Source organism: Pelecanus crispus, chromosome 2 (assembly GCF_030463565.1).
Source record: "Pelecanus crispus isolate bPelCri1 chromosome 2, bPelCri1.pri, whole genome shotgun sequence".
Classification (NCBI taxonomy): Eukaryota; Metazoa; Chordata; class Aves; order Pelecaniformes; family Pelecanidae; genus Pelecanus; species Pelecanus crispus.
The window spans coordinates 75,984,248-76,011,700 of NC_134644.1; the positions used below are offsets into that span (position 1 = coordinate 75,984,248).

At 40.0% G+C, this 27,453-nt stretch overlaps 1 protein-coding gene across 1 annotated transcript in view; it reads right to left on the reverse strand.

Annotated features, from left to right (window-relative positions):
• Positions 1-27,453, reverse strand: part of PHACTR1 (phosphatase and actin regulator 1) — a 311,175-nt gene that overhangs the window by 68,234 nt on the left and 215,488 nt on the right. Inside the window, exon 5 of the mRNA XM_075705026.1 lies at positions 3,923-4,003. Coding sequence (XP_075561141.1) covers positions 3,923-4,003 — 81 coding nt within the window. The remainder of the gene's footprint in view (positions 1-3,922; positions 4,004-27,453) is intronic.

The window sequence follows — 27,453 nt, forward strand, 5'->3', positions numbered from 1 at the left end:
ACTGCCACAAAACCTGCCTTAGCATGTAAGTACAACACTTCCAAATCCTGTCAGGATTAGGTTACCTGAAATTTGGGTCTAAATCCATTGTTTTGATTAGATAGAGAGTACAAAAATACAAAAGAATAAAAGATGAAGACTGCCCATGCTTCCTTGCATTGCACCATTTCCTCTGAAGGAAGCAATCAGTACACGGTCATATTCAGAAATTTCTCACTACAAGCAATCTCATCTACCTTCAGATAAAATAAGAGGTATCAAAATACTACAAGTAGATTTAATTCTTTGACCGGCACCATGGAACAGTGGGCAATTCTAAAGACAGATGCTTTTGGGACAGTTACACCTTCATGTGAAAATCAAAGCTGTTTATCTATGTGTGGGAGCAATGGTATAGCAAAAATGTGAGTTCTTCTAAATGCTGTGGTATATTCTGAGTTGCAGGTGGAAGCTGTATTTGTAACCTCTTGGCACTGCCTGCCCACAAATGATTAAAACAGCAGATGCCTCATCAGATACTTCTTCAACTTACTGTTTTTCCAAAAGTACACAGCATTTGAAAAAATTACAGCCTTTGCCTACATTTTCATAAGACCCAAGTCACAGAACCCTGGCAATGGAAGATGACAGAAACCGATTCAGTCATCAGTCTGGCCCTTGCCAAGAAAAGAGCTCTCTGCAGTTCAGTCTGGAGTGGTTTCACTTGACTAGTTTAAGCGTGGGGGTCACTGAAGTGATCGAAGCATTTCTTGTTTCCCAAATATAGCAGCTGGACTGCAGTGGCTCTGCCATGTGTGAACACTGTGACTTACTGCAGTCTGCTAACTTTCACCTGCTGGATGACACCAAGTCCTCTGAAAAGCCAGCAAATCCTGAAGCAAACAGGTCAGAGAGTCATTTTATACAGCAGGTGAACAAACTCACTAATTCTGTTTTTCTTCAACACAGAAGATACGATAAAACCAATACTAAGCACGCTGCAAGCTCCAGAATTTTTGTTCTTGGGTCAGTCTATCCATATTAAGTTTCCTTTGATCTGTATGGATATTTTTAAGAAAGAAAAATGCAAGATTACTCACAGGCTGATTCTGTCTGCTTTGTTCTCCTCTTAGGAAAGGGAGACAAAAAGATTTAACATTATGGCTACACCTATTGTCTGTGCAAAATGCCTCTTGGCATGGAAGGTGGTACCATCATCAAATAAAGCCTTCTGCTATGAAGTGTTAGTCTGCTGTGTTTTCTTGAAGGATTAAAGATTACTTAACAGAAATTACAAAGGAAACGTTACTCCCACTTAAGGTTTGCAGTGAGATACAATATCCTTTATTAGAATTACTCTCAGACTATTACACCACTGAAGGCAATATTGCTTTTCCTCTACAAATCTTGCCTTACTCATATCCTTGTACCATCAAAGCTACTTGATCACTGCTACTGTACTTGTGTATGACCACTTTCTTCTCTGCCCTACCTCTTTATTTCAAGAAGGGGTATCCATTTTTAGCTTCCTGTGTTTGCAATCAGCAGGAATTAATGCAGGATATTGAATAAGAAGTCCAGCTGTTTTGCATTATAGTTTCCCTTTTAGTGGCACCTGACAGTGAAAAAGTCCAATGTCTCTGCTTTTAGCACTGGAAATAGAAAGAAGCAGCATGTGTTTCATACCAGCTTTTTCTGATATGAAAAGGTGAAAAATGACTATAAAGAGGAATTAATTTATTTTTTTCAGACGAGGACCTCCAGACAGCTTAGCATCTGCTTCACAAGGTGACATAGAAGATTACAAACTACAGCATTATTTGATGAATGGAGAAAGCTGTAGCGCTTTGGTAGTGAAGCCGGGGGAATCTCCCCAAGTTTCAATGGGGAAGGCAGGGTCAGGCTGCACAGAAAAGATTTTTCCTGGGGATGCTTTTAGGTGTACATAGGGGTGGGTCAGAAAGCAGCTACACGTGGGATGCGAGGCAGGGATGAAGGAGGGCACACCCCGGATGGAAGCGTGACTGAAGGCTGACTTCCGAGCTGGCCACGGCTCTGAAGAGGGAGCTGCACCCTGGCCTCCCCTGGGCTGCGGTAGCCTTGGTGCGACAGCCCGGACTGTGCCTCACGGGCCGCGGGGATGCCTGCCTCATGGCTGTGTATCCGATCTGAGTCACGCTCCAAAGCGTGGACAACCCAAAGCCGTGGGAAGGGCAAACCTTTTGCCAGGTGTTGTTTCTACCCTGAAGTTGCATCTAGGATGACTTCCAAGGCAGCAGGCTGTAGCGAGAGCACAGGCAGTGTTAGATCTAAAGGACTAATCATCTAAAATACGTGATGGGTAACAACTGTAGGATTTAATGACAGGCAGCATATTTCTTTGGTTTTGCAATGTTGTTTATTTTTTCCACTTAAAAAAAAAACAAACCAAAACGGTTTGGGCTAGTAAATTCTTAATTTCCCAATAAGCTAGACTAAAAAAGTAGGTAGCAGATTTAAATGCTCCAGACTTTATGAGGCAGACCCTACTTCTAATATCTGTGAAAGTTTATAACTTCTATTAACTTCTAAGAGGTTTTGTACTGGTATTGTTAAAGACTTTTAGACTTTGAATTAATGAGGCTTTAAAGTACATGCATAAGTTCTGTTGAAATTAAGAGGCAACTCTGGCATGTCTTTATATAATTTGCTGAATTCATTGCTTTAGTTATTGACAACGGAAGCAGCAAAACAAATAAAAGCTGCGGTTAAAGATTGACTCATACGTAATAGATGTCAAACATATGTTGCATTACCAGTGTAAAACAACGGTGTTTGTAAAACCATGGTGTCTTGCATAAATAATAGATTACTAACTCAAGAAATTAATTACCCTGAACAAGGAATTATTTATTATTATTATTATTATTATTATTATTACTACTACTATGTCTTCTGAGCTGTTTCAAGGGAACATGCACTGTTCTGTGCTTGCCAGTATTCAAAAACCTTTAAATGTTTCCCTTTTCCACAACAGTTAGTCCCAGAGTGACTCAACCAGACAAAGATAACACATGCAGACACAGACCCACTCCATCTCCCTGCAGTCTGGACGCCTTGCTGTTTTGCAGCAACTCCTGCATGCTGCTGTGATTTATATTTCTACTGCTTTACATTTCTGATTAGCTTTCAGTTTTACTTGCTAGATAACTATCACATGTATCCAATGGGGAGGGCCAGCCCACGGTGAAATCAAAAGAGATTTTTGGAGACATAATTCTGCACAGTCCTGCAATTTGGGACTGTATTCCTATTTCTTAATGTTACAATAACGTAATATCTGGCCATAAAACTGTATGGGATTGTCCTGGTTTCAGCTGGGACAGAGTTAATTTTTTCCTAGTAGCTGGTATAGTGCTGTGGTTTGGATTTAGTAGGAGAAGAATGTTGATAACACACTGTTTTAGTTGTTACTATGTAGTGTTTATCCTAGTCAAGGACTTTTCAGCTTCCCATGCTCTGCCAGGTGCACAAGAAACTGGGAGGGGGGCACACTCAGAATAGTTGATCCAAACTGGCCAAAGGGCTATTCCATACCATATGACGTCATGCTCAGTATAGAAACTGGGGGGGGTTGGCTGGGGGGCAGCGAACGCTGCTCGGGGACTGGCTGGGCATCGGTCGGCGGGTGGTGAGCAATTGCATTGTGCATCACTTGTTTTGTATATTCTTTTATCATCATCATCATCATTATTATTATTATTATTACTAATTTCTCTTCCTCTGCTGTCCTATTAAACTGCCTTTATCTCAACCCATGGGTTTTGCTTTTTTTTCCGATTCTCTCTCCTATCCCAGCGGGGCAGGGGAGGGTGAGCGAGCGGCTGTGTGGGACTTAGTTGCCAACTGGGGTTAAACCACAACATGGATGTCAATTTAATGTTGTGAAAAGAAGAACACTTACCTTTATCAAAAATTTCTTTCAGCACTCCTCGTTTTATAAGCTCCTCTCTGCTTTGCCTCATTGACATTTTTCTTTCCAAAGCTGTAAGCAAAGGAGAAGGGTCAATACAAATAGAAAAGAAAGGAAATTTTTTTTTTTTATAAGGCTCTATGCCTTTTAAGACATTTAAAAAATGTTCTTTCTCCTCTTCAAGTCAGTGGCAAGTTAGCATCTCAAAATAAAGGCTACTGGCTGTCCAGAGAATCTGCCTGCTGCTGTAGCGTGACCATTACTGACAGAAATGGCTACAGACTGACCGATTTGAGGGCATGTCTGCACTCCCATTGCTTAATTTTGATACATGACTGAAGCATTGCTGTGGAGAATTAGAGACAGCAAAGGGAGAAAAAAGCAATTAGTGCATCAACTGGAGGGGGAAGGTAAGAAAGGAGGCAATGCGAAGGATCACACCAATGAGAAGATGTGGCCACGGATGTCCCCAGGCCATGGAAGAGGACTGGCACCTCTGCTGCCCTGAAGCCAAGGCTTGTTTCCCACTAACTCCAGTGAGAGCAGAGCAAGGCGTTTGGGACGGTGCAAAAAAAGACCCGTTTAATGAAGCCTTCTTCTTCCAGGAGGGGTGTTTTCCCCCAAAAAGGTGTAAATGAGGGGACCTCCATGAGATCCACTGCAATTTACACCAGGTCTGAACAGCCCGAGTCCTGTACTGCCTGCTTGGAGACCATGGTCACTGGGGCAGCAAAACGACAGATAGAAATTTCATGTTTGTTTAGTTCAGCAGTAATTAAAACAATGTCCAATTAACCAAAACACCACAAAGGACATGCATTCAGGCAAAGAGCTGAAAGCCAGCAAGCAAGGGGCACAAGAAGTGATGTGCAGGACTGGCTGCGACTGCGCGCGCTCTGCGAGAAACAAGCCTGTGCCTGCCAAAAAAGAGGCACAGTCAAGGGCAAATTGCTTCTGCCATATGCTCCCCTATCAGACCCAGCGCAGATGCACGCACACAGAAATGAACTGGGACTTAGCATCTCCAGTCTGCCCAAGGCACATTTAAAGCAAAAGCGGCTCTGAAACCCTCTTCTCCATCCCTGAAAACATGAGGGTGTAACCTTTTCTGGCACTGCTGCACGTTGGCTGTTCCCGCAGGGGCACAGTATACTTGGTGAATTAGCTAGGCTTATACTGACACACTGCACTCATTGCAACTTATTTGCTGTCAGATATGTACAGCTTAGTATGAATAAGGCCAGCTCTGCTTCACTCTTTCCTATAGGATAAATCTAGGTTTCCCCATTTTTAAAATCAGTTTTGAACATGTGTTCGTCAGGACAAAGAAGGTCAGTAGGTACAGTCAGTAGCTAATAAAACCCCTGGTCTCCCCTAAACACACCCTCTGAACTTCAGCATCAATCAGAATTAACGGCAGGTCCCTTTGCTGAGGCACAAGACCCCATACCCATTAGCCAGCCACACGGTACAGATTTATTTTTGATGCTGTTAACATAACAGCCACAGCATTTTCCGGAGTGCCTTAGCCCCATTTGAAGAAGTGCTTTGGGCATCTCACTGACTTTCAATGAAACTTTGATTTCTAAGTTTCTAATATGCTTTTGAAAAGAAATACCCAACAATCAGACTGTGGAGTCACATTGCAGACTGCTCCCCAACCTGCCTTTTCCCTGCACTGAAGGGGCCTTGTTCTGGTATGGTATTTAAAGCTTTCTCCCCATCTGCCCATAGCTGCCCTCAGCCACTCCAAAAAAAAAGCCAAAACAAGCTACAGACAACTCCCGAGCTTTCTCCCACCAAAGAAATTGTTAAAACCCTGACTAACTTTAAAAAGCAATTTGGCGGCACCCAACACCTTTTCCAATAGGTCTGGGAAAGCATAATTTTCTGTTAGTGTAAGCAGTAAACAGCACCCAGTCTGTCTGAGCTTGTTCTTCAGTGGGAAATCAAGTTGGGTGAAATAGCAGCAAAGTAGTAGTTTCTGCATATAGACAGCAGCACTGTTCACAAAACAAAGGCACGGGCAAATACTGCTATTTCTGTACTTCACCTTAAATAGCTAAGTAACAGATCCACATTTTACATAAAAATTCACTGGCACCCACCCAGGCTCACCATCTCACCCTCCTGCCTATTCAACAGCTGGCTACGTAAGGTAGCAGTGTTACTACTGACTTCGTGGCTAGCAAATCCCATCACATTCTTAAAGTAGTGGTAAGAAACATGGCAATTTTGTGGACTGGAGTTAAGGCTTTCGGGGGACCAGCTGCTATAGAGGGCTAGCAGGACATTTTAAAGAAGTGCAGGAGTGCCTTTCCCAAAACAATTGCTGGGCAAGACGCTCAAGTATTGACCAAGACTTCTCAAAGTCACAGTTTATTTTTGCAGTCTAGCAGAATTTTGAACATCGAATATATTTTTGGAAGACAAAGGTTTTTCAGATACTCCCTTTTAGTTGTATTCTGCTTCTGCTCAAGAATGAAAAAAACAGCCCTCCAGTTTGAAGCTCAGACTAAAACAATTTTTTCAGTTTCCAAATCCTTTCTAAGTAGGTACAGGACTTAAAGTATTAATTATTTTCCTGCTAAGCCAGTTTAATTAATAAGATATTTAGAGGAAGGGCATGCTGGGCTAAGAGCAGCACTGAATGATAATAACAGATGTTATACTAAAACTATGGAACATGCTGCCTTCCTTTAATACAAATCTTCCTCCAAATAAGTCTCGTACATTTAAGTGCATAAACTGCTATGCTACTGCTGGATCAGGTGGAAAAAAAAAATCACAAGCGCTTAGATGCAGAACTCATTAGGATCTAACAGCCTGAACAATGAAATGTTTCACTCAGTCTGGATTTCTCTGGCAAAGATTGCCTGTTCTTTCAGGAAGGATTTTCTTTTCAAGCAGAAAGCTGATACAGAATAAATTCATTCACTCTCCACTGAGAAGTGATCCATTCACAGCAGAGGATAAATAAAAACCTCCAAATTAATCCTTGATTCATGAGAACCTTGTAAATTCTGTGATGGGGAAAAATGAAATATAATTAATATTTAACAAAAGATGTGTTACTTCATTGATGATTTTCCTTGGTGATTAACCTCATTTTGTTCATTTGTACAATCTTCCAGGAAATTAGAAATAAGCATTAAACCTTCTTTCTGGGGTCTACTTATGCCAGAAACTGGTTTTCTTAACAAATTCATCCATTCTCCAAGAAACTCTCGGTTACTAGTTTATAGAAATGAGCATATGTGTATTTTATGATATAAGTGTACAGATTTTGCCAGTGTGCTCTGCAGTATGCTGATTCTTTTAAGCTCTGATGAAGAAACAGTGGGAAATGTTTTTATTAACGTTTCTGAGCTGGTGTTTTTGAACTCGTCCCTCAGGAGCAGCACCCCTTCGCTGTTCAAGCAGAGCTTTTCTCTGTGGCAGACCCATTAAGATCAGTAAAGCCTTGACAGGGTCAGGAGGATTTCCTGCCCCTCCATTCTGAAAATAAAGTACAGTTTTGTCTTTATTCCTCTAATAAGCTGTGGCGCTCTGTGATGGCAGTGATTGTGGGCTGCTCCTCCAGCTGAGAAGGTGAAGCTTGCCGCTGTCTCTGTGCCAAGCGCTTCTGCTGCTCCATTAACCAGCCAAAGAGGCATTTATGTGGTCAGGACCTGCAACCTTCTGTCCCTCCCATCCTTCCCTCCAAGACCAAAATATCTCGGATGAACTCTTCCAACCTGCATCTATATGAGAATACACCGGCCCCCTTTGCATAACTTGTCATGCTGCTGCTTAAACCAAGGGGCAGACTCAATAAACAAGTGCTGCCCTTTCTTCTCATCTGACAACTGGAACTAAACCCCAGTCTGTGCCAGCCAGTTGAATCTTAACCTCGCTTTTTTCTGAGGTTGCCCTTGGCCTTTGTCTGAAAAAGCACTGGGGGTTGCTTTGCATGAATTCTTCCTTTCAAAAGCCACTATAATTTGCATGATGATTTTAGGAAGCAAAGGTCGTTATAGGAATGGAACTTAGAGCAGAAGCTTTCTAGTGCATCAATTATATTTGGATTCAGTAGGCAGAAATTTGCTTTTCTAATAATTCAGATCTGAATAATTAGAAACAAGTAAACCAATTGCTTTGCACCATATTAAGATAAACAACCATCAATATTTCCTTTAGACTTGTAAGGAAGGAGAGATTTTCAGATGTGATGGATGGTGTATCAAAACATGTTACATCATCTTGAAATTCTTCCAACTCTGTAGACTTTCTTGATAATCAAATGGAGCAGGATTCAGCTGATGCAGATTTTTACAGTGTGGGCTTCTGCCTCTGAGTTGGCCTCCTTATATATTAAGAGCAAGACTCGTGCATGATTGACCTCAGCCTAATGTAAGCATCTAAACCAGCCTGAACTGCACCTTGGAAATGCCTGTTAGTCTTTACTGACCCTAAAGGAAGCTAAGGGTGAGTAGCTGAGATAAAGATGCATAAAATTAGGGCTGAATCACTCCTGAAATCAAAATCGACTGAAGAGAGTAGTTTTAAGACAAGAAATGCTGCTGTAGATGAAAGTCTCAGACAGAGCTGAGGAAAAGGTAGATGTGTCAGCTCACACAGAACTCCATTAATTTTGGGATTGTTTCAACAGCTCTGGCATGACATCCAGCATTGCTGCTGTGAGCCTGGGGTTTGACCAATGCCAAAACGTAGCTTGGTTGAAATAACTGGTTTGCTTCGCTCACTGCTGAATATGAATTTTGCTTGACTTCAAATACTCATAAGTCTCTTGAAGCCTGAGGGAAGAAAAAATATTCGAACAGTTTTTTTGAATCTTTGAGATTTAAAGTTCCTTAGAGAAGTTTTGGGTCTCTCTAATCTCAGCCTGGGTTTTCCTGTAACAGTACCATCTACAAAATCTGACTCAGACAGATTACGACCTAGAAAGGATTAGGAGCTCCTTTTTGTCTGTGATGTCTGCCCATGACATTTCTTGTTCCAACTGTAGCCTAGCACTCCTATTCTATAAGATTACGAAATAAGTGAACATCACCGGGGAAAAGATATGCAGGTATTAAAAGTTAAGCTTGATTTTTAAAAAAAATATTGCAAATACCTCTCCAAATCAGGTGCTGCTACAGTAGTTGACTAAATAAATCCCTTTCAGTACATGAATCGTTTGGAAAACTTCTGTGGTATGTGCTACAATAGAAACTAATAAAACAGGAACAATACCCAGTGTTGATGTCACACTGGATGAGTAACTGAAAACACTCTAGAAGCAAACCAGTATCATTGCTGAGGTGGAAAAGTGAGGTACAGACAAATTGAAACAGCTTGGCTCATCACCTCCCACATCAGTAGCAAAGCATTAACAGCAACTGTTCTGCGGCCAGTGTCCAACACGCTAGGCTAAGAAATAATCCTGCTAGACTTAAAATTTGTTAATCTATAATTAAGGCAAATAAAATAACAGGAAAAAGAGGCCAAAATAAAAAACAAACTCTAATACTTTTATTTTATTTCCAGTCTTGTAAGTACAACTGGATATATTTTAGATTATGACCACTTAAAACACAAGAAGATGATATCAGGGCATCTTGCTTCCAGTCAAATTCAGATCAACTCAGAACACTGGTCCATCTCCAGTAAGAAGCACTGGACTAGGAGCATGGTAAATCTTCATGTGCAACAGGCTAGCCTTTGAAATTACACAATTTAAATATCCACATTCCTTTGAAAATGCAGGATCAAACCTCAATTCCCTAGTTACTAACCAGAAGAGTTATATAACAGTTGCCATAACTGGTAACTATGGGTAAAAATTGAATTCTCTCCTCCTTACTGATCGAATCTGGTGAAAGAAAGTAAAACTGGTGGAGAAGCTGAAATCAGCCTTAAGAAAACTCTGTATCTATACTGCTTGTTACTATGTAAAGTAAACTGCCAGAGGACAGACTCAGGAGGAAAATGGATGCGAGGCCAAATCTGAAAACATAGAATTGCAGGAGCTGATCAGAATACTGCAAACCATGTTAAGCAAAGACCATGATGCAGTAACACAACTCAGAAACACAGCATACAACCAAGGATTCAGTAAACGCAAGGGAAGTCAGAGAAATAAAATCTGAACAACTCTACCATAATTAACAGGAAGAACTGAACTAAAGAAATCAGAAATCTAATCTAAGATTAGATGGACTGTAATTTTTTCATATACAAGGACTGGGGGAAAAAAAATCAATTGAAGAAGCTGCCTTCCTAGGGAAAACTAAATTTCAGGCTAGATCCAAAGAAACCCAACATAATGCATTTCACAGGCCAAGCAGAGCTAGCCTGGCAGAAGATGAAAACGTGAAAACAGAATATAAAACAAGAAATCTTGACAAATACAACAAAAGATGTGTGTTCAAAAAATATCTAAGAAAATGGAAGTGAAAAGAAAACAAGACTGTAGACACCCTTAAGAAAAATGTTACCACCCTCAACTGCCCAGCTAATAAAGAGCAAAACAGAACTCCACTGTGTCAATGAACTGTGATAGTCTATCAACAGTATTTTGGAACAACTTGCATTTTCATCCCCTTTCTACATAACTGCTTTTCTTGTCACACTTGAGAAGTATTGTACAGCAGGTTAGGGAGAAATTCAGAAAGCTTACCAGAATATTGAAAAAATGAAGAAAATGCATCCCTCTGGTTCTTCCCTCTGAACTGCAGCACAGCATTTTAATGAATTCCTAGGTAATACTAGGTCAAGAACTGGAAAGCTGAGCCACCAACAGCTATTGCTTTCCACAGCTTAATGAAAAATGAGGCTCTGTAGCTTAATTAAAGAAATTTGCAACAAGGTAACATAGCATATCTTAGAGTACACCTGCTCTGCAATTACAGTGATTGCAGCACAGAAAGCCATACCCTGGGCATTCTGAATATATATAATTTAGGCATCAAAAACAGTAATGAGGGGGTGGTACTGACTTGAAGGCTTTCATCCAAGTAAGAAACATGGCAGGCTTGAACAGCCCGTGCTGAAGTCCATACTGCTACCAGCACCCTAAGTAGCTTAATTAATGATAAATTTAGCATAGCTATTACCACCACAGTTCTTACTGCAATGAAGCTATGTCCTAAGTGCTAGTAGAAGGCAACTGACACAATCCTTATGATAGGAGATCTAGTCATGTTTTCAGATGGACCACCAGCAGATTAAATGATGGTTTCTACTACAGCCTTCTCCCTTGCAACATGCAGAAGTTGCAGTGTCTAAGAAACACTAAGAATGTAGGTTCTGTTCATCAATGTTGTGCCACCAGACAAGATGAGTGATGCCGTCTGAAATTACTATGAAGAAAGAAATATGTACGAACATCAGCAGCAGCTGTACATCCCAAAGAATGGTTGCTTTTTGTAAGTGACTCAACTTGCGTTAGGCACCTTGCAGTCTCAGATTTCTGTATGTGCAACAAACAACTATGCTAGAAGAACATCAGTGAAGAGCTGGGCGAGATATCTGCAGTGTGTTTCCCTTACCCTGAGAAGATGGTACCCAGACAAAAGATACTGCAGTAGGGATCTGCAGTGTCATCTGTAATGGCAGAAATGTCTACCTGCAATGTTCTGCTACATAATAGTTCCACAGACCTTCTTCAAAGCAAAAACCAAAGCATCCGCATGGTGGGCATCGCTAGAATAAGATAACGACTCCTGTGACTCTCTGCAGCTGAACAGAATTCTCTCCAGAACAGAGTTTACACATGGGATATAAATAACCAGGCAAGCTGCTGCTTTTGGATTTGCTCCTCATCAGACAACACATCCAGATGGCAAAATGCAGAGCACAGTTTACAGAAACAAGTCTAGCAGATGTCAGGAAACTGGATTCTCCAGTGTAACTTTTAGAGGGTGAAGGAGTCAGTTTTCCTGGGAAAGAAAGAGGGGGAAAAAAATATCAAGGTAGAACCAAAACAACAGCAGGCTGATGGTAAGAAGGGAGGAGGAATGCTTGGACAGACCCCCAGGAGATGACAACCAAACTACTGGCCAGTATTTGGTCCCCTTGTTTGCCAGCTTGGAGGATCGCCCCGCTGATAGAAAAGAGAGCTGTATTCAGTAAGACCAGCAGCACAACTCCTTCTATAGGAACAGCAAACTGCTGTGTAGATCATTTTACAGCTTCTGTTTACCTTACAGCTGTAACTTTACAAATATATATTGCCTGATACCCACAGCCAGACGATGTGTAAAAACAATGCATTACTGCCTAATGAAATCTTACTTCTTTGGCTACAGTGAAGAAAGCTTGATCTGCTGCATGCTTCTATTTCACCGGACCTAAAGAGTGTATTTATACATAGAACACTGTTGTAGTAAATTACGGTTCAGGAAACAGTTCTTCCACTTATACTGCAGTAATTAGCGCACAGCAGCCTCCAAAATAGACACACAAAGCAGATGAATAGTTGTGTGTCTGTGTCCACATGTACACCTATTTAAAACAAACGTTACAAAGCATAGCCTGCAACTAAGAAATACCCACTTAAATCCGAAGCTGGCTTAGCACCTTTTTGAGAGAGAAGCTATTAAGATTTCAAATACTTCTTGGAGACCGTCACTACTTTTGTACACCCAGAAAACCTCAACTAAGCACACACAAATTAAAAATGCATTCGTTATTAGAATGAACTGGCATCAAGCCTTCAACACAGACCTCTGTTAGGAGCCAAACAGGAAATCATTCATTTAATACTTGATTATAGAAATGACTGAATCACAAAGCAACAGACACTTCCTCCAAAATAAGAAGATTCCTGAATTGCAGCTGTCACATCATCCAGCAATTATCTTTGGATGATATTTCCAGCTTGTGCAATGGCACTAGCTGGTTGGTACATAATAGACTTCATGCTAAAAAAACCCCAAAGTGTCTTTAACAGCATTGTCTTATCACCCAAAATAGTGCAGTCTACTTTCTGTTTTGGAAGCTGATAACAGTTCAAGCTACAGTAAAGCCACACATGTGCAATTTCAGTATCTTTTATGCATTTAGAGTCTTGGACTGACTTTTTGCTGTTTTTTGGCTTAAAAGATAACTTTCCCAGATGGAGGGAAACTTTCCACTATGCATGGCAGTCCTTGGGAATCAACAGACCAAAGAAGGATGAGACTTATGGATGGATCTCACTTACAGTATCATGAATGCAGATGAGAATTTGGCATGCACCATCCTGCCTTGCAGTATGAATTATTGCATTATTTCAACAGGAGATATTTAAAAAAAAAAAAATCCACAACGACAGAATGCTTTTATGCTCCTCTCCAGCAAATACTGAAGTTATCTGAGAAAATAAGGCAATTTTACACTCAGTATTATATGTTATCTTAGTGCTTTTTTTGTGTGCAAAAACATAGTTATGATGCTTGTCTGGGATGGGGAGACAGAGTTGAAGATACCAAATACCTTTAGACAGTAACAGTTTTGAACTGAAGTACTGGTATAAGAAGCAAATTTGGAAAGAATAGGCAGGAAGGACAGTGAAGTGAAGGAGACACGATACTAGCCTAGACATTTCTTATGGTGTAATCACATTATAAATGTAGATAGTATTGTATAAAATAAAGGTATAATGGCAGTCTGATATCTCAGTATTCCAGTGTAAGTGTCCCTACTGTCCAGAACTTAATAAAGTTTATCTGTTAAATGTGTAGAAAACCAAACAGAAAATTGGCAGATTCATAGATGATCTAAGGTTAAAAGCAATGGTCCAGAAGGACAAAGGCCATGGTAAACAGGCCAAGTATTTTTCACAGCAGTGCTAATCCTGAAGAGCCTCGGCAGAATCGCAGAGTGAAACTCTTCTTTACAAGGAGCTGTGGAAGTCTTTCTAAATGAAGTGTCACTTGGAGAACTTTTTAAAGAAGTCAATAAAATGAAGAGTAGTAAACTGCCAAGAGCAGGCAATTTTCTTCCCAGATTTCCTCAGGAAATCAAATACGAACTAGTAAGCATGGCATATAACCTAGACAAGATACAAAAGTGGGAGGTGGCAAATAGAAGGTTGCTATTTTTAAGAGTCCAAAAGTCACCTGGGAATTACAGACCGGTAAGCCTGGAACAGTCTAGGAACAGCTATACAGAATAGAGCTAGAAATAGCAGACCTAGAACAGAAGCAAGATGGGAAAAGAATCATGCTGGGTTTGAGGTGGGAAGTTCATAGAAGTTAATGAATGAAGATGCTCTGTTCTATGTTAGTGCCTCCAGAGTTCCAAAATCCCAATGTTAAGGTCATTAAAAGAATTAAAACTGCACAAGATAAGAGTGGGCATCCTCTAGTGGATTAAGAACATGTAGAAAGCAAGGAGGAATGCCCCATATATAAAACAGATGGATATGGTATGACCCATTCTCTTCTTCACAAAGACACCTTCTAGAAAGGCTGGCAATAAGGAGACAATAAAATTTGCTGACTACAGTCAAAAGTAAGGCTGGCTGCAAAGAGCTACAAAAGATCTTATGATACTAAATGACGTGTGACGAAATTCAACATTGATAAGAGCAAAAAAGACATTTGGGAAAAGGCAGCCCTAACTATACACACTTAATAACAGCTAAATTAGTCACTCCCACTCAGAAGGCAGCTTGGAAACTCTGCAGAGAATTCTCTGAAAACATCATCTTAATGCTTGGAGCAGTAAAAAAGGAAACAGAAATTAGGAATTATTAGGAAATAAATACAGCACCTTTGTGCTAGTGTACTAGTCTACAGCTAATGCAAGTCTGGTTATCCATCTCCAAGAAGATACAGAAGAACTAAAAAAGTTATGGAAAAATGGAAAAAGAATGATGAAAGGGATGGGGTATCTTGTACAGGAGTAAAGAGTAATAGCGAAAACTGCATTTTTTTGTCCTCTCTTCTTTCATGACAAGGTCATGGTCCCCTGATATTCACAAAAATACGTGGTAACTGTCACCTAGGCTGTGATCTGCATGAACCAGATAGTTCCTCTGAAGGAAAACCAAGGCATAAAACAGGATAGCCAAGATCAGTAGACGTTCTACATATCCTCTGCTGTGAGCTGCACCAGACAGGGTTCTCTTGGCCTGGCATAGCTCTTCAAAGCATCCCCACAGCCCTTGCACTCTTCCAGACCCAGAGATGAGGTGAAACTCATGCCAGAAGGGCTTTTGCCTTCGGAATGCATGGGGTAGACTTTGGGAGCAGTGCGAGCTCCTGCTCTCATGCAGCGTGGTCATGACCCATTGCTCCAGATCTGGAGCCATAGTAACATAGAGAGATGCGAGTCAGCCTGCACCATCTGCCCTTGGGACCACAGGCCACGCTAGAGCAAACACTGTTACAGCAAACTACAGAACAGAAATCTTCACCCTGGGAAACGGGCAACTGACTGGGAATGCAACGCAGGTGTATAACACTATGAATAGTCATTCACTCGTTTATAAAATGCAAAAAATAAGGAGCACCCAACAAAATGAGCCGCGTGCATCTCAAAAAAAAGGTGCTTTTGTGTACAATGTCTTTTTTCATTGTGGAATTAACTGCAAGAGATACCCGTTCAGGCCAAAAGTGTAATTGGGTTCAAGCAACACAAAGCAATGGAAGATAAATCTACACATGGCTCCTTAATTTGGATGCAGCTTTTGGCTTATGAATTTCTGAGTGCTGGAATCTGATTTGTTATGTGAGGGGGCAGAGAAATACATACTTACCCTGCTTCTTCCATATGCTTTTACTAAACATAACTGTTGACTGCGAGAAATGATACTGGGCTACACAGACTTCAGTTTGATCTACTATGTCTGTCATTGAGTGTATTTATCTTTAAAGGATGTGTTTAATGAATAAGGAGAAAACACCCTCGATCCTAACACACAAAAGTATACACTGAATTCAATTATCTAATTGTTGGGAAATGTGCAAAGGCATCTAATTTGCCTTTGAAAGGAACTTGAATTTTATCGCCTTACCATGCGTGTCAGGGGATTTTTCTTGCATGATTAAATCAGACCTGTTAAGTAATACAGAGTTCAACATATTGGCATCTAGAATTACAAAAATGGGTTGAGGTTTCATTGCCAGTGTAGGGCTGGTTGCAAAAGTAGCTTACTAGCTAGTGTGGCATCCAGGCTTAGAACCCTTTTTCATCATGGGCTTCAGGATTTTTCATTCATTAGTTCCAGAGAAAGCTAAGACTTTTTTTTTTTTACTTTTTTTTTTCTTTCAGATCTAGGAAATACAAGAGTGTGTGCTATATTTCACGTTGGACAAATCTTAATTATTATTGATTGCTTTCTGACAGTGCAGTACGTGAAGTGCCAATGGAATGCGAAACTGAAATATGAAATTCTGCCCAATGTCAGGTAATGACCTGACTGTAGATGTTTTTTTAACAAAGAGAATGAAGTTGAGCTGCTCTGCAGATTTTGACTATTGCTTCACAGAAAAACCACAGAGGCTGCAAACCACTGCTCCAGGTACAATTACAAGTTTGATGAAAGTTGATACTACCTTGAAACATTTTTCTGAAGATTATCAAAATGCCATTATGTTGTTATAAATATATTAATTAAAATATTCATGAAGTAACTTCAAAATGCAGATTTAAGTGAAGAAGTAATACAGTCTCATGATTAAATCTACCTAAATATTCTTCTGTTCCAACTTTATCCTGGTCTTTCTTACATCAGTACGCTTTGGATGATTTATTTTTGTGAAAGTTCACTTATTTCTGTTGCATAATAGCAATAGATGTCAGTCTATTTCTGCCATCATAATTAGTTGCTGTGGAGATGGCTGAAATATCATGGATTATAATTGCAAATGAGGAATAAGCAGCAGGAAAAGATGACATTGATAATCTGCAAATATTGCAAGGTTTCTTGAGACTAGTTAAGTACAAGATATTTGAATGTGCTATAGTAAAGAGCAGGCTCACAGAATATGGGGGTGGTGTATGTTTCAGATGAATACATGGTGAAGAAACATGCCAGTTGCTTAACGTTAAAGTACAATCATCACACAACCCATGCATCTTATGATTTTGTTACAACTAATTTTGCCTAAGGCCTATAGAAAAGCCACTTATGGTATTCACCTTTATTACTATGAGGTAAAAAAACCGTAGCAGTAATACATAAAATCAGTAGGTGTTATCCTGAACTAACATTCTTTAGCAGATAAATGAAGGAGAAACAGGTGTTCAAGTGTCTGCATGAAAAGTGGCTAGAATTATCCCCTTGACATAGTTCTTTAAAAGGCAAGAATCAAACTGCATCTTTCACTGGAGACTAATGAACCTCTTGGAGGGAGGAAGGACAAAAGTAGACAAGAATAAAATTCCTGATGTACTATTTTACAAGCGAACTCCTTTGCATTATGTCATATTTTGCTTTAGGGCTGGCTGGTACTCTGCACCTCAACTGTGTAACGAGAACTGCATAACTGGTTGTGTGTAATGATGCTGCCTTCATACAGCCACCGTGGGCACTTCCAAAATGACAGCATTATCAAATCTTTGCCTTTTCTGCCTCAGTAGCATGAAGCAATTGGCCCGCATTAAAAAAAAAGATTCCCCAAATTATGCTTTTATGAAGAAACAAACTTTTTAAAGCTTGACTGAGCTAAATCCTGAGCTAAATACTCTCTTATGTATTGCTCTTTAAAGCTGAGTTGCTGTATTCTGAAACGTGAAGGGAAAGTGAGAAGCATTAAGGGAAAGTGAGAAGCAGCTGTTTGTAAAACAAGATTTCTTCCTCTCTCTGAGCATAGCTGAGTGACTGACATCAGAATTATATTCCCAACATTTCCATGCCATTATTTGTATAGCTTTTTAAACACCAAACAAGCATCCTGGCATCTTACTATGATAATTTAGGTAGACTGACCTATGGATTGTAGAGCCTCACAATATCAGTGGATTTATACTGATTGAGCAATCAAACACTGAGTGTTTTTAGTATCAACAAACCTCCTGAGTTCAAAGATGCTGGAACTGAAAGATCTGTTTGTGTGAGGATGAACTAGTACACCCCATTCTGACCCACCTCGATGTTCAGAGAGGAGTTCACAGCCACTTAACAAAGCAAAAACCAAAATACGCCCACCTGCTGTCTTATCCACTTACTGTACCTTTTCAAGCCACTGTTGCTGATGTGGTAGCCTGATAATTAGGCTAATTTGAGGTGAACCTTCTTGCTTTTAAACTTATTTGTTTGTATGTATGAAAGAGCTTTGCTTAGCAGGTAATTAAACAAATACATATAAAACTAAACATGCACCTGGTTTGGAAATTTTTTTCACTGTTTTGGTCAAAATAGAGACTGCACATCTCCCAACCTCTCACAAAGGCTGGGCAGGATGTGTGCTTTTACTTCTGCATGCTAAATAAAACCATGAAGCACAGCTGCATACTACAGCACTACACATCAAAATGGGTCTGAGGGATGATCTAGTAACATGGAGAAAAGATCAACTTTTACCGACAACTTTTTATACCTCCAATTCCATTACAAATTATAGGCCTCCTACTGTTACATAGCAACAGAGAAATACTAGTACAGTTCTGTGTCCGGTTTGGGGCTCCCTGGTACCATAAAGAACACTAAGTGGAGCAAGTCCAGCAGTGACCCACCACGATGGCTGAACACGAAGTGCAAGAGGGGCCCAAGGGAGCTGGGTTTACTTACTCAGCCTTGAGTACTGAAGGCTGAGGAAGGATCTGACAGTCACCTGTCACTACCTAATGTGTGGGTATAGCAGAGGGAGAGCCAGTCTCTTCCTGGAGCTACATGGCAAAAGGATGAGAGGCAATGGACAGGTTGCAGCAAGAGAAATTCTGATCAGATACAAGTGAAAATGTCCTCATGATGAGCATAGTCAAATGTTGGAAATGGTTTCCCAGAGTCTCCATCTCTGTCCCTTGTAATATTTAAAAGTTGACTGGGAAAACTACTGTAACTCCAGAGATGGCCCTGCTTTGAGCAAAGGTTGGACCAGACATCCTTCAGATATCTTCCAGTCTATGTTGGTCCATGATTGCTATTTAACAAAAATGAAAAGTGCTGGAACATGCAGGGACATACAACACTGATGGATCATGCTGATACCACTAACTGCTGCTGTATGTATTATGACACCCAACAGGTTCCACTGCTTTTGCACCAAAATGGTAAAGGCCTTAAAAGCCACACTGCTAACCTTACACTTCCTTGTTTACAAACAAAAGCACACCACTTCACCCCAACTGAAATCAACTGAAGTTATGTTTGAGCCTTTCCTTGCACTGTAGCTGCAGCATACCATATGCATCCTGAAAACACCGTACCACATCACTTTTGTCCTTTCAGCAGCCCAGCTGAACACAGTAGTGACAATCCGGTGGCACTTCATTTTATAAAAAGTGCAAGTTAATAATTTTTAGAGCCGAATATACGTAATGCTTAGAAATGAAAACGTCTTTAATCTCAGTCACTGCAAATTTCAATTAAGCTAGGTTTAAGCCCAGTTCATGAGACTCAAGCTACGATTTTAACAATAAATGAAGTCATGCAGCAGAATAAGCAATTTCATGAGGGAGTTATGAAATCGTCAGAAAGCTTTCAGGACCAACACTGACAAACACACGGTGTGACCAACAAATGCTTAGTACGGCTTGGGATGGGAAACGACTACTTTAAGGATCTTTTATCTGCACTTATCAACTGGCTCCTGAAAACGGATACCACTACCACTATTCATTGATCTGATCTGTGAGGTGATATAGCTGTGCAATTTTTATGGACTCAGGTAGCAGTTTCCTGAATTTCTTTCTGCAGCAATGAAGGAGTAACACTTTCTGCACTGAAATCTCCTCAAATGGGTGGGACTTGGTACAGGCCTGATAATGTAAATACTTAATTGGGATCATGTCACTTACTCTCATGTGCGAGCTATTTCTTTGTCATAAGAGAGATGTGTCCTTTAACAGTTGTACGGACTCCTGCAATGAGTTCTCCCCACACTGACTTCTCCTTTGCACTGCAGTTTTCCACTGGATTTCATTTGTTTATCGGTATATGCTTTCTTTAGTTTTTCTTTTTAACTAATATGTGATATTATTTACTCCAGTAATTCTCACAGCCGCTACCATATGAAAACATACTTGCATTATGCAGCTGGACAGTGCAGCTGCATTTTGATGTTAAGTCTCAGAATGGTGGTCACTGCCAATCTGAAGACCAATTGCTTGAGAATCAATGGTCTGGATACTTCTAGGTCAATGGAGGTGACCACATATTTTGCAAGTCATGAACTCAGAAGTTTAGGCGTTTCTTCTCCCAGTTACAGATACAGCAATTAACACAGCTGATAACTGACTGAGGTTAGAACTTAAAAAGGAGATTTCAGTCCCTCCTAAGACTTCATGCACCCTTCTGTGACTGGACAAGGAAATGGGACCAAGAAGCACAGAGACTTTCTAAACAGAAAACCACCAGAGACATACATTATTTCACCTTTAAATGAAATGCAAAGGTTTGTTGGGCTTTAAGTTTAGGAAAAGGTTCAGGAAATGTTTGTTTTATTGGAAAGAGTATACCTCTCCCATTGACATCTATCGAAGCTTTGAAAGCCCAGAGATCTGTAAAGTTCAGCTCCCTAGACTGAGAAAATGAACTCTTCTGTTCCCCAAAAGCCTTCAGATATAATTGCAGTCTTTAGGAAATACTTTAAGAAACTGAGAAAAGCTCAAGAGCATCAGACTTTTAGGGAGTCTCTCTTGCCTTTGGGATGGGATTTATTGCTGAACAGTAGCAGGTAGTTGCCTTTCTTTTTCCTGTTTTGTTGTTTACTTAATAGGTACTGGCTGAAAATAAATGCAATGTCAATGCCATAGTATTTCTAAGCTTCAAAGGTACTAGCTCAGTCAAACAGTCCAGCCATGCCCATGAATATGACTTGCTTTGGGGTATCTGACATAATAATAATTATGCATAATAATATGCGTAATAGTAACAACTATGCAAACTGAGACCAACCACAGAAATATATGATCATCCACGAAGCCAAGAAATAAAACAATGCAGAATGAAAAATTACAAAAAAAAAAAAAAAATCCAGAGAAATGTAGAAAATGAAAAAGATTTTTTTCCTGGGATTCAGATGACACATTACCGTTTTGAAGGCTGTATCTGAGAAAAAGCCAAGGGCTAAACACGCTGGAGATAATGAATGTACGCAAACCACTGAGCAGCTACTAGGTGGGTTCTTCTTGCAAGCATGTCTTGTGTAATGCTTAAGTAGTAAAGCCCTGCAGGACTTAAAATCTGCTTAGCATTATCTTGAGTATTTTGGGGACCAAATGGCCTTTTATCTTGTCTTTTAGACATCAAGGGGGAGTCAGGCAGGTGTGACTGTTAAGTATCACTGTAGGAAAATACTCAGTATTATATACGGAGTGGAATGAGGCATATTCGCAACAGGCTTACTGCCTTGGCAAAGAGCAGAAGATAATTAAATAATTATGACTTTTTATTTGCAGAAAATTATTTAATGACACTGTATTTATTTAGTCAATGGATAGATATGGACATGCCAGCTGGCTTCCCTCCATCTCAACATATTATAGTGAGTTCTGACTTTTTTTCAAGAGTAAAAATAAAGCCCCAATTTAGGTAACTAATTACTACAATCACAGATCCAAATCCTGCTCTCATTATACCTTTTTAAATCTTAGATGAAATTTCTCTAGAGTTCATGTGCTTATTGCAGATATAAATTGATACAGCAGGGTGCACATATTTTTGCATTACTTAAATTACTCTAAACAATGCTGTAAGTTGACAGTTCAAAAAATAATTCAAAGGGGGAGAATATCTTTTAAAAACAATTACTGTTGCTTGCCCTATTTGTTTTTTTTTTTCTTGGTACGTAAAAAGGCCTGAAAAGAGATAAAGGTGATCAGTATTTCCATACTGTTTTCATTTCACCTCAGAAATATCAGGTAAAGAAATGCTTGGTTATCTCTGGATTTGTTAATGAACTTTTGAGCGATTGAAATTATAGTTGTTGTGCAATGCTATTGGACTTTGTAAAACTGTTCTCCTTCCCCAAAGAGTTAATCATACGTGTTTAATTGATGATAGAAAAACCAAACTTTTGAACAGATTTGGTAAACATTTTTTGCCACTCTGTTCTTGAGAGGACAGAATTTGAACTACTCAGGGTAAGTGTCTCCCAGGGCAGATAAAATCTGCATTTTTAATACAGGAGAAAATGCAAATATAAATGCGTAATAATCTCCATCTTCCTTGTAAATGGAAGAAAATGGAAACAGAAGTCCTCCTCCCATTGTAGGCCACTTTTACCACAGATCAGACACCAGAGCTCAAAGGAAAATCTACGATGCATTTGATTTCCCACATTCTTTACAAAGAAGAGGCAATTTTTTTTCAAGTGACTTTTTGATTGTGTTTTGCTCTATCCCTTTATTTTGGCTTGGCATGCTGTAAGAAGAGCAATCACAGTAACATAAGCATTAGGTACAGGCTCTGACAACCAAATCAAACTTTAAAAAAAAAACCCAACTGTCACATTAAAATTGCTTTTGGTATTACATCTTTCATCAGAAAGACGGTAATACATCCTGAGCCTACATAAACAGATTACTCATCCACCCCTGAAGTGCAGCCAGTACTGGGGTGGGAAGCAATGATTGCGGTGTGCTAGCAACACAGCACAGCAACTCTTGAGGGAATGCAAAAAAACCATCATCATTTGAAATTGCATGGGGGAAGTATGAAAGGGGAAGGCTGAAATAATTGCCCAAGGTGGAACTTGATCCAAACGCTAAGTTAGTGTCATTGTTCTTGTGAAAATGTCTAAGATATCTTCACTGACTGCAAGCAGGTGTTAATGGCTGCCTTCCTCTGAAACATAATCCTTAGCAGTATGACTTTCCTTAGTGATGTAGTAAAGCTATAGTTTAAGTTTAGAGAATACAGTGGATCCGGTAGCCAATTCGTAACACTTTCCATGGCTCTGCTAGTTTCCCTAGAAAGAACGTAAACCACAAGGGACAAACAAATATGAAGAACCTGACCTTCACTATGCAATAAGAGCAAAAGCCAGATGTTCCTTCAGAGAAGCACAGACCCCACATCATAATATCTCTGTGTCGAAGTAGGTGACCACGCTCCTCTTCCCTATGGCTTGAGCCTGAACAAAACTGCTCTAGGACTGGGCACGTACCCTGACAGCAAGTGCAAGGGAAATTTTCATAGCAACTCTCATGACGTGCAAACGTAGGTGCACTGAACAGATACCGGAAGTTGGGAAAAAAAGATCAATTCTGGCTTAGATATTTTTAAGAGCTTTCTAAACCAAAACCTGTATATGAATTTTCATGCAGAAAAGAGACAAGCTAAGACTGCTTGGTGCAATCTTGATTATTTATGAATTTGCCCTTGATGGAATTCATTAGCTTACCATGTTTGCAAAGCAAATAGCTTGATAATGCAAGAAAGTTTTCCTAGCTTTTCCCATGCATCCTAAAGTGGAGAGGTGATGTTTTCCATAGTATCACAATAGTTTTATGGTTATTTAAAAAAATATAATTCTTTCAATGTTTTGCTGAAAAAGATTTACTCAAGCCAGTTTTTGTAAATGCAATAAAATACTTCCTTTAAACTGTAAAATCCTACAGCTTTGGAACCTGACAAGGGGATGAGTCTGGCTCAAAGGCTAATTGTATCCAAACAAAATTATCAAATCCCAGGCGAGCTAGCATCTTCTTACCACGAGAGACAACCATACCCAAGAAGAATCATTGTTTTTTCTCTCTTTGCTGAACTTGTACTTTTTTCAGGAAGACTTTCCTTTCTCATTCTTTGATTCTTTTCTTCTCCTTCAGTCCCTGGAAACATGCAGTAACTACACAGAGGGTGACTGGAGAAGAGGGAAGGCAACTGCTTTGCCAGGCTGATAAAGTAGGTGCTTAATTGCTTTGCTAAATCTGGGCTTGAGTACTCACTTTTTTCCCAGACTCCCCGGTTTTTGTAAAGTTTCATGAGGTTGTTTTGCTGGACTCACAAATTACAGCACAACCCAATTCTCTTACCCCATGAGGTGCTGTGCTGTAATTAATAAATCATTTGCATTTCAACAGCAGCTTCTGTCAAAGAAGATCAAAGAGCTCAAATATTAGAGTAGTGTCTTAACATCCTCTCTCTCAGGTACTATTCCTATTGGAAATCTAAGGCAAACTCCACATCTGTGCTTGGTGCTCGATCCGCGGATAAAGCTCTCTCACCACCCTCGGGCAGCTAATGCTGGCAGGTTGAGCATCACTGCCCTTCTGCCCCACAGATCTTGTAGCAATATGCAACAGGCTCCCTGCGCAATACATTTGCCCCCCACAAAGCACCCCATTGCTTAGAAAGTGGGAATACAACTCACATTTTTACTACTACTCTCAACTGATAATTTAAATTGAATTGTGACTCCCATAATTTCCTGTGGATGAAGGCACAGATGGTACTGGTTGGAGTGGTTACCATCATTATCTGGTTAACTTCGCTGGTTATATCCATAAAGCTGGCCAATAACTGAAAAAGCAATAGCACCCGCATTGCCAACAAAACTAGATCCACACACATCCCAGAAACTTAGGGATTGCAAGATTAACTCTTGAAATGAAAGCATTGTTTCCTTTGAAATTAATCCAACTTCAGTAAGTAAAAATGTCAGGATCACTCTGAAAACATTACAAATGCCATCTCTAAATGTACAAGTAAAACACAAAGCTTGCTGTGAAAACTAAAACATGATGTTTTTCACATGAATACTCATTTAAGGGAGGAAAATAAGCCTGTAACCTTAATAAGTTCTGTTTCAGCTAGCTGAAAACTGCCATCTTTCCTACACACTCTAACATTTGTGATGCCTCTGCTTTCTCCAGTAGAATTTAAATGAGGAACAAATGGTTTCAACATAAATAAATAAAAAGTTTAAAATGTCTAAGAAGCCTTTATGATCAAAGACAGTTGATTTAAAAATACCTTAGCAAGCCTCTTTCTAATTAGAAATATTAACCTTTCTGCCTGGAAATAAGCATGCATATCATAGTGATTCCCTCAGATAGGTTTGTAATGAGAGATTCAGTTAAGAGGAACCCAGTTTAAATGAGACGAGATAAGATATTGTCCTAATACGAATTGCTTTCCCTTAAGATCACATTGCCTTCATATAACATTTTTATTTAAAAAGACCATGTCACGTATCTCTCTCCAAGTATGAATGCTCAGGCTAAATGCTCCCATAATGTAATTTGCTACTGAATTTAAGGAACTGAATAATGACAGATTCCATTAGTCCAGCAGAACAACCTTTAGACAGGTTTAGTTATCTGAACTCTGTTCATCAAGGACATTTTGTAAAGTGGTAAAAGGTTGAACTTAAAGGCAACCTCCTTTCACTGGGAAGAAAGCATTGATTATTTCCTTGTCTGTAGGGGTATTACTGGGGTGGTTCACTGAAATACTCTGTAGCATTACAACCAAGTTCAACTGGACCAGGATCCAAGTACACCAAGACAAATATAACCAAGGCCAGCTTTCAGATGACTTCACCTATGATTTTGTTCACTTAGAAATAGCAGAACTTGCTGATCATTAGCTGTAGCCCCTAGCCTTACTGTAGTCCCTATTAGTAAAAATACCTTAAACTTATTATCAAATTAAAATCCATTCTATCTTGAATTACTTTATTATTATCCTTCCTGATGGAGTGGACTCACACACTTCACATCAACACAACTGTTGCAATCCCTCTATTCTGTTGAAATAAAGGAATTCAGGAAAAGAGTGTTTTGAAATTCCAGAGAGAACATTTCCCAAAATCTTACCAAAACATCTTTGGGACAGAGGCATTTAAGTGCTCAGGAGCTTGCTTTCACATTTTAATTATAAATGGCATCTTTAGTTAAACACCACAGCGTTTATCTTCGGGACCGAGCTGTGGAGGTCAGAACTAAATTTTGGAAAACGGGGAGAAGGCACTGAAGAGAGCAAGAAGAACTTGAAACTTCATCAGACAGGTTGAGACTGTCTTAAGCAGCAAAGTTTGAAGACTACCTTTACATGAAGACGCTCCTTTTGCCTTTTCCCTGTCAGCTAGTGACTGCTAGAGCACATCTGCCCAGCTGTATCCTCCTCTCTAGACATTTATGCTTTATGGGTGAGGAGGAAAGAAACAGCATGTGCACCGCCTGCAGGAGGGAGGTCACAGACCTGATTTCTCTCTAGGGCTTTGTTGCGGTACAGACTCAGCGAGGAAAGAAGTGGCTAAATCTTGCACAGTTGTGTTGGTGAAGCAAGTAAACCCTAATAATCTTCTCCACAGTCCATGTCAGGAATGAGCTGCTAAGAAAGTGGAGATGAGCTCCATCCTGTACTCTTGAGGGTCTCAGAGAAGTAGTTGAAAGGTGAACAGTTGTCCTGGTTTCGGATGGAATAGAGTTAATTTTCTTCCTAGTAGCAGGCATAGTGCTCTGGTTTGGATTTAGTAGAAGAATGTTGATAACACACTGATGTTTTAGTTGTTACTAAGTACTGCTTATGCTAGTCAAGGACTTTTCAGCTTCCCATGCTCTGCCAGGTGCACAAGAAACTGGGAGGGTACACAGCCAGAATAGTTGATCCAAACTGACCAAAGGGCTATTCCATACCATACGACATCATGCTCGGTATATAAACTGGGGGGGTGGGGTTGGCCGGGGAGCAGCAATCACTGCTCGGGAACTGTCTGGGTATTGGTCGGCAGGTGGTGAGCAATTGCATTGTGCCATCAATTGCTTTGTATATTATTATTATTATTATTATCATTATTATATTGTTATTATCATCATTACTATTTTACTTTATTTCAATTATTAAACTGTTCTTATCTCAACCCGGGAGTGTTTCTCACTCTTCTGATTCTCTCCCCTACCCCATCGGGATAGGGGGAGTGAGCGAGCGGCTGCGTGGTGCTTAGTTGCTGGCTGGGGCTAAACCACGACAACAGTAAAGCTCAGGAAAATACTCTTGACTTTGTTACTGGATCATGATGGCCTGGTATCCGGTGCAGACAGGGAAGCTGTAATTTCGAGTCTCCAATGCTTGCACTGGGAATTTGCAGTCTGCAGCCCTGAAAAGGCTAACAATTTTGCTTATTAGCAACCTAACATCAAATACTGAGTAGGAATGCATTTCAACATAAAGCACACTGCACTGGTGATCCCACCCATTGGGCTGACTGATCACGGATTTGATAACTTACTAGAAACACTACCAGACTTACTGTTTTTCAAATGTTTTCCACAGGTCTTGAGGAAAACAGGATTAAATAGGGATGAAAGGGAGGTAGCTAATGACAAAGCTACTTTAGAGGCAATCTGGACTTTTATGAGACTATGCATACACGTGAGACCCCCCACCCCTCTTGGTATGCCTTCCTGAAACAAACTGTCTTTAAAATGTGACAAACAGC